General features: G+C 43.1%; 1 protein-coding gene across 1 annotated transcript in view; it reads left to right on the top strand.

Annotated features, from left to right (window-relative positions):
• The window catches only part of LOC119971629 (activating molecule in BECN1-regulated autophagy protein 1-like), a 520,908-nt gene that overhangs the window by 151,119 nt on the left and 357,141 nt on the right, over positions 1-12,648 (top strand). Inside the window, 1 exon segment of the mRNA XM_038807450.1 lies at positions 4,934-5,107. Within this exon segment, the coding sequence (XP_038663378.1) occupies positions 4,934-5,107 (174 nt within the window).

Here is a 12,648-nt window from a genome sequence, read left to right as displayed (position 1 = left end):
CATCTGGGATCTCACTTGCAGTCAATGAGGATACAAATATGTCAGTCAAGGCTCTAGCAATTTTCTCCCTTGCTTCCCTCTGTATTCTGGGGTAAATCCCATCCGGCCCAGGAGACTTCTCTTCCTTAATATCTTTTAAAAGACCCAATACCACCTCTTTTTCGATGTCGACATAAGTCAGACATGTCCACACACCCTACCCCATTGATAGAAGTGGGTTGTTCAATTATTTGACCCGAGACTTAAAATTATAGAAATTAATCAAAAGGATTGTTTATCATTACAAAATTAAAAACACACCTGATGTCTCCATTACTAATTGTCAATTGGATGTCTCATGGTCGTGCACAGTATCTGGCATGCCATCTAGTACATGTGTACAAGTAGGTAATCGCTACAAGAGGCAATCTTCAGGAATATTTTGCGAACATCTTTGATCTATTCCATTGAGTACTGATTGAGATTTGGGTCAAGTGGATCCCAAATCCCTGACAGATTTGTAAACTGCTTGTAATAGACGAATCATCAAGGAATCACCAGAAATTGTAGTTTGTAATTTTTCAAATCATTTTTATGAGTTTGAAAATTCAATAATTTCCTACAGAATGATTCTTTCCATTAAAAGAGCTGCAATGGGAAAATACTGCTGTATCTGTGATATTGATCACTCAGACTGTAAATTCACTTCTCTTAATATGGATGTCAGTGTCCATAATTTCCTCCATAGTTAACAATGTTTATAATTAGAACATGTATATGTCACAGTGAAAATGGTAGGAAATCAAAGGCAATATGGTGTTAGGATACCGGATGAGAACTGTTTTTTGCAATTTGTAAAACTGAGGAAAGATGACTGCACCACAGGAGTGACAACACTGCCCAATAGGTATATTTTACGTCAGAACAAATATCTAATTTAAAGACAGAATTAACCACATTAACAGCAAATAAATAGCTTTGCAGTTAACAGTTCTTAAATCAAAGGAACTCTAACTTATCCTAAATCTTCCACTAAGTATTTCAGTTAGCAAACCAATATAGTTCAATACCACTGATAAAGAAAGTTAACAGCCAGACTTTATTTGCTTTTTTCTGTGCAGATTCCTGGGAGGGGAACCTTTCGGGAGCAAACTGAAGACCCTTCTTGTCAGACTAAAATCCTATAGTAAATTGAAACAACAGACAGACCTAGTTCCTCCTCTTAATTACATCATCACTACCCAAAGCAATAAGGCATTTTTCTGTCGTCTCCCACAAAGATGTCCCGTGATCAGTTGAGCCAAGATCAAACACAATCCCTCAAATTATCCACACCTCGGGGACCTCCAAACCAAAATGATATTCCATTGGCTAGCTATCTATAAACAAGTAAATTATTAAAATCAATGAGTATCTCACTTTTACAACTCCTTGATCACTGCTTTAGCAGACATATTTATCCCCCCCCCCTCCACTGCCAAACCACCGGCACCATTGCTTTTAAATCAAAGTGATAGCAGTGTGAAAAATGGCAGGGATCCAGCAGAGCTGCAGTTGCTACTGTTTTCAAGAGGAGGACATAGTTACGATAAAAGCTTCCAACCATTATCAGTGCAGAGTAATGGCTGAAAAGTCACAGGAAAATTATAGAGCCTCATAAGTGATGTGTTCCACATCTTTCTCTTAATTTACAATCATACTAGGACCTCAACAGCATAGTTACACCATTGTATTGGCCCTGGTCTTCAACAAAATTTAATGAGTGAGTTTTGTAATTATTTTCCACCCAGTGATACCCAGCTGAATCTGATACAAGGTTTGTGATGTGTATGAAGCAAAAATAAAATTGTTTCTGAAGGAAAATTTTATGAGAGATAGAACTGGAACAAGGTTCTGCTGTGAAAGCTTGAGGAGTTGGGGTTAAAAATGAAACACATGCCTCACAGATGATGATCTCTGGATTGCTGGGTCACTTGTAAATTGGAATAGAGGCAAACCATTTAGAAAGGTAAAGGTGTGGCAGGCAGGAGTTTCGATGCATGGAACTCTGCTTCAATACTAAGGTAGGGGAGCTGTTATGTTGGGGTGGGATGTACTTAAGCTGCATTGGATTGGTGGATTAGATAATTGAATCTGACAAACAATAACTTGGAGGCTGGATAGGGCTCCAAACCCACAACTTTGTGACTGAGAGATAAGAGTGCTACCAACTGAGCAAGAGATGACACAATAAGGAGATGAGGAGGAACCACTGAATGCAATGTGTTTGGATTTTCAAAAGCATTTGATAAGCTGCTGTAAAAGAGGTTAGGACACAATTTGGGCGCATGTTGATTGGGATAATATAATAGCGTGCTTTGAGGTGGGTAACATACAGAAACAGGATAGGAATAAATAGGCCTCTTTCGGTTGGCAGGCTAAAATAGTGACATAGCTGAATGGATTACATGCGTAAGCTGCGAGGAGGGAGCAATATAAAAATGTTTGAACAATTTAAGTGGGTAGGAAAGAATATAATGTGGATAAATGTGAGTTTTCTATTTTGGTAGAAAAAGTAGAAATGCGCAATGTTGGTTAAATGGGGACACTGCGAACTGTTGACATTTAGAGGCCTTGTGCACAAATCACAAAGTTAACTTGCAGAGACAGCAAGCAGTTTTATGGCAGCTAGTTCTGTGAGAAGAGGTGTGATTTTTTTTTCACCCGACAATCCTGCATTGCAGTGAAGACTTCCGGCAGCAGCTCCGCTCTGCATTTCGCAGCATGCCGGGTTGGGATGCTATTTCGGACTGAGGTGAGGAGAAACGTTTAATTTGAAGGGCTTTGAACCTTTGGAGTTTGCTGCCTCAGAACTATGGCGGTTCAGTCATTGAATACATTCAAGTCAGGAATCAGTACATTTTTGGGTACTCTACGGAAAGCTATGGAGATGGAGGTAGAAGAATATGGCAGGGTTTATCTGAGGTGGAAAATAATGATCTTGCTGATTATCAGAGCAGGCTCAAAGAATTGACTAACAGGGTGGCACAGTGGTTAGCACCGCTGCCTACGGCACTGAGGACCTGGGTTCGTTTCCGGCCCCGGGTCACATTTCCATGTGGAGTTTGCACATTCTCCCCGTGTCTGCGTGGGCCTCACCCCGACAACCCAAAGATGTGTACATTAAGTGGATTGGCCACGCTAAATTGTCCCTCATTTGGAAAACAAGAATTGGGTACTCTTTAAAAATAAAAAAATAAAAAATTTTTTTAATTGACTAACCTCCTATTTCACAGGTTTTATTTTCTTAATGTGCACAACGCTAAGCATAACTTGTGGTCTGTCTGTTTAGCTGTTTTCTCCTTTTGAGAACCCCTTTCCCCCAGTCCATTGTATCAACTAATATGCCAGTGTGACTTTTTTAAAGGTTTTCTTTCGATGTGAGCTAAGGATTCATCAGGGCAATGCTGGAAATATTTGACAAAGTATCACATGATAAACTTCAGAGCAGAATTGAAGCCTGTGGGATTAAAGGTGCATTTGTGACATGAATATGACATTGGTCTGAGGACAGATAGCAAAGAATGGTGTGAACAATTAATTCTCAGCCTGGAGTTAAGGATGCTGTGATGCTCCCCAGTTGGGTGACTATTAGGGCCATCTCTGTAAATAAACTGGGCATGGGTATAATTTCAAAGTTTGCAGGAGACACAAAACTTGAAATTAAGTAGGGAGGAAAATAGTCCCAGTCTTCAGGAGAACCATAGCCTGGTGAAGTCGGGAGATGCATGGAAAATGAAATTTAATCAGAGAACTGTGAAGTGATGTATTTTGAAAGAAAGAATAAAGAAAGGCAACATGAACTAAAAGGTGCAATTTTAAACAGCGTTCAAGTAAAGAGATACCTGGTGTGATTTGCTTACAGAAATCTGATGGTGGGAGAAGTGTTGATGAGACTTTCTAAAAACCTGTGGGGCTGTTATAAAAATCGAGGCAAGAGGACAACAGGAAGGAAGTCAGGGGAATGTTTTATTTATCACTGGTTAGGCCTCAACTGGAATATTATGTCCAACTCTGGGCATAACATTTTAAGGTGGATGTCATGACTTTGAGAGAAGACAGAATGGCACCAGGGCTGAAAGACTCGAGACTTCAGGTGTGTGAGGAGAAGTTAAGGATCTAAGATTGTGTACTCATTAGAACAGGAAAGATCCCTGAAAATTTAAGAGGTGTTCAGAATCATGAAGGAAACAGTTTCCACTGTCAGGTGAGTCAGCAACCAGAGGGCACAGATTTGAGGTAATTGTCAAAAAAGAACCGGGCGGAAAGACATATATTTATGCAGTGAGTTGTTATGATCTGGGAGGCATTGTCTTAAAAGGCAGTGTAAGTAGATTCAATACTAACTTTGAAAAGGTAATTCAATAAATACTTGAAAAGGGAAAATTTGCTGGGGAATAATTGGGTTGCTTTTTCAGAGTTGGCACATTCTGATGGCGGAGTGACATCTTTCTATGTTGTAGCACTCTATGATGTAAAGCAATGGTGGTTTGTTTCACTTTTAGGGCAGAACTAAAATCAGTGGTCTACAGGTTTGTATATAATAGTGAGTGACAAATTGACAAATCCTTCTTTCTGGTGAAGTCCCTTTTAACAGTATTAGGAAATGAGAGAAATTATCCTTTAATGGGGTAGTAGATCTATCCATTATGACAGAGATTGCTGTGCTCTTTGTGACTGCTGTATTAATAAAATAACACTTTCTGTTCATTCTGGCTGCTTAATATTCATATTGTGATCCCGTAGTGCCACTTACATTGAGCTTCTGTGTTTGAATTGTGTTCTGCTTCATGTGCCTTCCTGATTTCATGTCCTGCATTTGGAAATCCAACTTTCTAATGGATTGATAAATTATTAGTTGCATCTGTGCTGGTGGTCTGAGTTAAATTGAAACCCTATACCTGTATCTTTTCAGGTTATCTCCCGCCTACTACGCCCATCGGATCATCCAGTACCTCTCACGGAGAGATAGTATTCGACAGCGTTCAATGCGATACCAGCCAAACCGAATGCGAGCCAGTTTGGAAAATTCAACAAGCAGCCCAGCCCAGCCCATCGATGGTGCTGATATGGATTTTGATGATTTTGAGTAAGTACAGATTGAATTTATATCGGATATACATGGTGTGATACAGTGGTGACCTCTAGCAGCAACTGCTGAGCAAGGTCACTAGGTGGAACTTTCCACTGTTGTGGTTCAAAGCATGTTGGCCTTATTTCCTCCCTTCGTGCTCCTGCCAGTTGAACTGTGGAATGCAATTTGACAGAATCACATGGAAGCTCAACACCACCTTATCTCTCCTCTGAGAAAGGATGGATAAGTCTGCTAAATGGGCAGGGAATGTTATGTCATTTTTAAAAAAATAAACATTTTATTGAGGTATTTATGGTTTTATAACAATAACAGAAGAAACAGTATACATACAAATATAAACATAGTGCAAAGCCTGTCTTCCTTCCTCACAGGTCCCACCTTTCTTATGTCCTAATATAAACTAAACTAAACTAAACCCCAATCCCCTCCCCCCTTCTGCTGACTGTTAATTTTCCCCAAAGAAGTCGACGAACGGCTGCCACCTCCGGGTGAACCCTAACATTGACCCCCTCAGGGCGAACTTGATTTTCTCCAGACAGGGAAAGCTAACCATGTCAGTTAGCCAGGTCTCCGACGTAGAGGGCTTTGAGTCCCTGCAAGCTAATAATATCCGTCTCCTGGCTACCAGGGAGGCAAAGGCCAGAAAGTCTGCCTCTTTCTCCTCCTGGATTCCTGGGTTTTCCGGCACTCTGAAAATCAGCACCTCTGGACTCGGTGCCACCCTTGTTTTTAACACCTTGGACATGACATCCGCAACCCCCTGCCAGAATCCCATAAGCTTCGGGCATGCCCAGAACATATGGACATGGTTCGCTGGTCCTCCCGCACTCCTTGCACACCTGTCTTCTACCCCAAAGAACCTGCTCATCCGGGCCACTGTCATGTCAGCCCAGTGAACGACCTTAAACTATATCAGGTTGAGCCTGGCACATGTTGTGGACACGTTTACTCTATTCAGTGCATCCGCCCAGAGACCATCCTCTATGTCTCCTCCTAACTCCTCTTTCCATTTGTGCTTCACTCCTCAGTCTGCGTTTCCTCTGACCCCATGAGTTCCTTGTAAATGTCCGAGACCCTCCCTTCTCCCACCCACGTTTTGGAAACTACCCTGTCCTGTATCTCCCTTGGTGGTAAGAGCGGGAAGTTGAGACCTGCCTGCGCAGGAAATCTCGCGCCTGCAGGTACCGAAACTCATTTTCACCCGTCAGTTCAAATTTCTCCTCCAACTCCCTCAGGCTGGGGAAGCTTTCCTCTATAAAAAGATCTCCCATCCTCCCGATCCCTGCTCTCTGCCATCTCCGGAACTCTCCACCTCACCTCCCCGGGGCAAACCAATGGTTATTGCAGATTGGAGACCAGATCGATGCTCCTTCTGCTCCCTCCATTGCCCCCAGACTCTCGGGGCTGGGGCTGGTGGAGTACTGTGCCGACGGGAACGGCAGAGGCGCCATTACCAATGCCCCCAAACTCGTGCCCTTACATGATGCTGCCTCTACACGCTCCCACATCGACCTACCACCACCCACTTCCTAATCATGGCTCTATTTGCCGCCCAATAATATTTACTAAAGTTCGCAGTGCCCTCTCCCCGGCTGTGCTCCAACATCCCCTTTATTACGCACAAGGTCTTACCTGCCCATATAAAGCCAGAGATCACCTTGTTGACCCGTTTAAAGAAGGTCCGTGGAATAAGATGGGGAGACACTGAAACGCAAACAGGAATCTCGGGAGGACTGGCAGGAGTAATTTGGCAAAGAAGTATTCAATGAATGGCATGATACTTGAAGTTCTGAGGAACAAAGGGACTTTGGCATGTTTGTCATAGATCTTTGAAGGCAGAAGGGCAGGTTAATGGGGCTGTGACTAAGGCATATTGGACACTTACCAAAATCAAACGAGGCATAGATTACAAAAGCAGGGAAGTCATGTTGCAGTTGTAGGGAACTTTGGTGAGGCCACAGCTGGAATACTGTGTGCAATTCTGGTCACCACATTATAGGAAGGATGTGACTGCACCGGAGTGGGTGCAGAGGTGATTCACCAGCATGTTGCCTGGGAGGTAACATTTAAGTTATGAAGAGAGGTTGGATAGGCTTGGGTTGTTTATGTTGGAGCAGAGAAGACTGAGGAGTGACGTGATCGCGGCGAACAAGGTTATGAGAGGCATGGACAGGGTGAATTGGAAGCAGCTGTTCCTTTTAGTTAAAGGTCAGTTATGAGGGAACACAAGTGCAGTGAGGTTCAGGAGATTTGGGGCAAATTTGAGGAAAAACCTTTTTACCCAGAGGATGGTGATGTTCTGGAATGCACTGCCTGGGAGGGTAGTAAAGGTGGGTTGCCTCACATCCTTTATAAAGTACCTGGATGGGCGGCACGGTGGTGCAGTGGTTAGCACTGCTGCCTACAGCGCTGAGGATCTGGGTTCGATCTCGACCCCGGATCACTGTCCCTGTAGAGTTTGCACATTCTCCCCCTTTCTGCGTGGGTTTCACTCCCACAACCCAAAGTTGTGTAGCGTAGGTGAATTGGCCACGCTAAATTGCCTCCTAATTGGAAAAAAAAGAATTGGGTATACTACATGTTTTAAAAATGTGCCATTTATAGCTTACAGGTTCTTTACATTAATTTCCACAAGATACATCACTCCACATTTCTCCATTTTGAATTCCACCTGCCATGCTCCTGAACACCTACCATGCCATTGCAACATTCCAAAGAACCTTTCAGCTAATTAAGTACTTTTTTCCTCATATTTGCCTGGATTTTGCAACAGCCTGACAGCGAAAATGTCAGTATTTACCGTTGTTACTGCCGTGTTGGCAGCACGGTAGCACAGTCGTTAGCGGAGTTGCTTCACAGCTTCAGCGTCCGAGGTTCGATTCCCAGCTTGGGTCACGGTCTGTGCAGAGTCTGCACGTTCTGCCCGTGTGCGTGGGTTTCCTCTGGGTTCTCTGGTTTCTTCCCGCAGTCCAAAGATGTGCAGGTTAGGTGGATTAGCGATAATAAGTTGCGCCTTAGTGTCCAAAAAGGTAGGTGAGCTTGCGGGGGAGGGTGGAGGCATGGGCTTGAGTAGGGTGCTCTTTGCAGTGGCCGATGCAGACTTGATGGGCCGAATGGCCTCCTTCTGCATTGTAAATTCTATGATTCAATGAAAACTGATTATTTGAGTCTGTTTCTGGAGTCTGCACATCCACAGATAAGTGAGGACATCCAAAAAGCACTGACAGTGATTCTATGCTTCTCCAGAAGATGGCTGTTGTATTCTGCCAGAATGCAATCAATTAGAAATATTGAACTGACAAGAATTTCCACTTTTTTGGCTAATTTGCTGTAAAAACTCATAGAAAAACTGTACCTCGTTGGTGGAGCACAGGTGGATTTTTAGCAGTGTACTAAGTTCAGAATTATAGCTCAACAACCTCTCTGGCCTTGGAAAAATAATTTCATGTTTGTGAGTGTCAGATTTCTTGATTGAGAAGAAAATCCCATTTCAGAACATTTTTTATTAAAATTTGTTTAATGTTTTAGCCATTAGCTTAACCCCTTGTGCGTGTCCTAATCATTTATTTTGCTGTCTGTAAAATTTAAAATCAACATCGGAAAATCCAGTGCATTTGATTTCCTGGTTTACTGTGTGTGAGAATGCTTAAGTGTGATTTGCTGTTAACCCTGTTGATGACATTGCTATCGTTGAATGTCTGCAGAGCCCCATGACACAGGCACCTGTTTCAAGCTGACATTAGGAAAGCGTAAATCCATTCCACTGGGATTACTAAATCATGGGCAGCTTTCTTCAGGACCAGTGCCAAACTCATTATTATTCCAGATGGCATGGATCATAGGCTGGCACTATATGAAGTATAAGGACCTTGCACATTCTGGATTAATGTGAGACTTAGTGCAGTGCCGCCTACACTGTGATATAAGAAGGCATATGACCCAGACCCAGGGGTTGGTGTGGTGTTGAGCAGAGATGAGTAAATACCCAAGTATGGAGATAGTTCCCAGCCTGTACTTGTACTGTACATGTGTAAATAGTTTGACTTGATAATAAAGGCTTACAGTGAACTGACTGAAGACTATGAAGACTTCTTTAAGAGGCACTGTTCTGTAGCCAACATTGTCATGACGCCATATATCTCAAACTCACAAAGCACTTTCATGCATTATAGTCGCCACATTATAGGAAGGATGCGATTGCACTGGAGGCGGTGCATTGCAGGTTCACCAGGATGTTGCCTGGGATAATGTTGAGGATTGTCAGAGAATACCAGGATTTAGATAGATTGGAGACTTGGGCAGAGAAATGGAAAATGGAGTTTAATCCAGACAAATGTGAGGTAATGCATTTTGGTATGTCTAACATTGAGGGGAAATACACTGTAAATGGTAAAACTCTTAGGAATATAGGAAGTTAGAGAGATTTGGATGTGCAGGTGCACAGATCTTTGCAAATGGCAAAGCAAGTGGGCAATGTAGTGAAGAAAGCATATGGAATGTTTGCCTTCATTGGATGGGGCATTGAGTATAAAAACTGGCAAGTCATGCTGCAGTTGTATAGAATCTTGGTAAGGCTGCACTTGGAATATTGCACACACTTCGGTCGCCACACTGCCAGAAGGATGTGGAGGCCTTGGAGAGGGTGCAGAGGAGGTTTATCAGGATGTTGCCTGGTCTGGGGGGGTGTAAGCTATGTGGAGAGGCTGAATAGACTCGGACTATTTTCATTAGAACAACAAAGATTGAGGGGTGACCTGAAAGCGGTCTAGAGATTATGAGGGGCATAAATAGAGTGGATGGTCAGGCGCTCTTTGCCAGGGTGGAGGGGCCAATCACTAGGGGGCATAGGTTTAAGGTTTGCGGGGCAACGTTTAGAGGAGATGTGTGAGGCAGGTTTTTTGTACAGCGGGTGGTTATTGCCCAGAACGCGTTGCCGGGGAGGTTGTGGAAGCAGATACATTAACGGTGTTCAAAAGGCATGTTGACAAACGCAAGGATAGAATGGGCATAGAGGGCTACGGCACAAGGAAATGCTGAGGGTTTTGGCCAAGGGTGGTATCATGACCAATGCAGGCTTGGAGGGTCGAAAGGCCTGTTCCCGTGCAGTATTGTTCTTTGTTCTTTATTTAAGTTATGAAGAGAAGTTGGCTTGGGTTGTTTGTGTTAAATCAGAGAGGACTGAGGGGCGACCTGATCAACGTGTCCAAGACAATGAGCAGCATGGACAGAGTGGATAGGGATCAGCGAGCTGTTCCCCAGTGTTGAAGGGTCAGTCACGAGGGGGACACAAGTTCAGATAAGGGGCAGGAGGTTTTTTTTTATAAATTTAGATTACCCAATTATTTTTTCTATTAAGGGACAATTTAGCATGGCCAATCCACCTACTCTGCACATTTTTGGGTTGTGGGGGCGAAACCCACGCAGACACAGGGAGAATGTGCAAACTCCACACGGACAGTGACCCAGAGCCGGGATCGAACCTGGGACCTCAGCGGCGTGAGGCGGTTGTGCTAACCACTAGGCCACCGTGCTGCCCGAGGGCAGGAGGTTTTTGGGGGATGTGAGGAAAAACCTTTTTACCCAGAGGATGGTCTGGAATACACTGCCTGGGAGGGTGGCAGAGGTTTGCCTCACGTCCTTGAAAAAGCACCTAGATGAGCACTTGGCACGTCACAACATTCAAGTTATGGGCCAAGTGCTGGCAAGTGGGTTTAGGTAGGCAGGTCAGGTGTTTGTTATGTGTTGGTGCAGACTTGATTGGCCGAAGGGAATCTTCTGAACTGTATTTTATGTGATTCTGCTATTATTTACTTTACAGTGCAGTGTCTGTTGGTATAAAGAAATCTAGCAGCCATTTTGTGCATAGCAGTATCTCATCACTGATCAATGAGTTTGTTTTTGCCAGTGATTGCTGAGAATACTGTTGGTCAGGGTGCTACTGAGAGAACTCCCAATTCCTCTTCAAACATTGTATTTTTAATATTCACTAAACGGGCAAATTAGATGATACATTGGAAAGATTACATCATCAACCGAGTAACAGATCAGTTGGAATATCTGATTAGATTCCAGGCTCAAACGTCTGCCCCCAGCGATACCATCTCAGCTGAATTGGCACGCACAATGGATCAGGTACTTGTGAGTTTTCTGAGAGTCCATGTTGCTGTTGTTTCGACTGATTGGCTACTTTTTCTGGCATCCCATCATGTCCTGATTTATGAAAAGCATTTAAGCTGTTATTTGTTCATCTTGTTGGGCAGACTTCAGATTTGAATTGGGCCCACAATAATTGATTCTGGAAATCCTTTGGAAATCTTGCAAGCTTAGTTTTTCTCAAAATGATGCTGCACATTGCATCATATTGGCCATTGAAAATATTTTTAATTTCTGACTTTGTTTTTTGGAATCTTTTATTTAATTGGTCATTTATCTTAGCTAGCTTCAATTTGTTTGAGAGTTTTGTCAGTTTTTATGTTGTGAGGCCTGTTACTGTATTATTGTGCTAACTGACTATTGAGTTGCTGTAATGGTCAAACAATAGCTGAATCTTGAATGTTCTAGCTATAGTATGAATACCCACTGTGTTTACAGCCATTATCAAGCAGTCTCTGTACAAAATTATGCCCCACATTATTTTGAACTCTGTTTCATTCAGCATTTTGTTTTGTCCAGTTTTGTAGGAGAAAATTATTTTTATAATTATCAATCGTTTCAAGCTCCGTTTTTCCCATAATTGTGCAGCAATGTTGTCGATGTAAGATCTTATTGAGTAGCAGTACAGTTTGAAGAATGCTGTTGAAATCACTTAAAAAGCAAAGCCATGAGAAGTTCAAGATAAATCTACGTATGCACGCAAACATAGCGGTTAGCACTGTTGCTTCACAGCGCTAGGGCTCCGGATTTGATTCCCGGATTGGGTCACTCTGTGTGGAGTTTGCACATCCTCGCTGTGTCTGCGTGGGTTTCTTCCTGGTGCTCCGGTTTAGAACATAGAACGATACAGGGTTTCCTCCCACAAGTCCCAAAAGACGTGCTTGTTAGGTGACTTGGCGATTCTGAATTCTCCCTCTGTACCCGAACAGGCGTGTGACGAGGGGATTTTCACAGTAACTTCATTGCAGTGTTAATGTTGATGTGTTATCTGTGTTGGTCTAACATCGACTGCAGCTGGATACAATGAAACGAGAAACAGGCTTCCGACACAGGAGATGGTCCAACACTGTTTTATTGAATTTTCTGATTGATGTACATAATCTGCTGTGGGTTGACACACTATAACCTAACTGATAACCTGACCAGACTAGCTCTCTACCACATGGTGATGATGTTCACTGGCTTGTGCGCTGTGACTATCCCCTTAGCCATGTCCTGTGAGAGAGAGAGTCTTAATGCCCTGTGGGCTTTATAGTGGTGGTGTCCTGTCTGGTGATTGGCTGTTCTGTGTCGTGTGTGTTCATTGATTACCCTGTGTGTTAATCACTGCATGTCTGCATCTCATGATATACATGAGTGGATATTATGACATCTCCCCTTTT

Source organism: Scyliorhinus canicula, chromosome 9, assembly GCF_902713615.1.
Source record: "Scyliorhinus canicula chromosome 9, sScyCan1.1, whole genome shotgun sequence".
NCBI lineage: Eukaryota > Metazoa > Chordata > Chondrichthyes > Carcharhiniformes > Scyliorhinidae > Scyliorhinus > Scyliorhinus canicula.
Note: the sequence above shows the minus strand (reverse complement) of the source record. Positions and strands in the feature narration are given on the sequence as shown.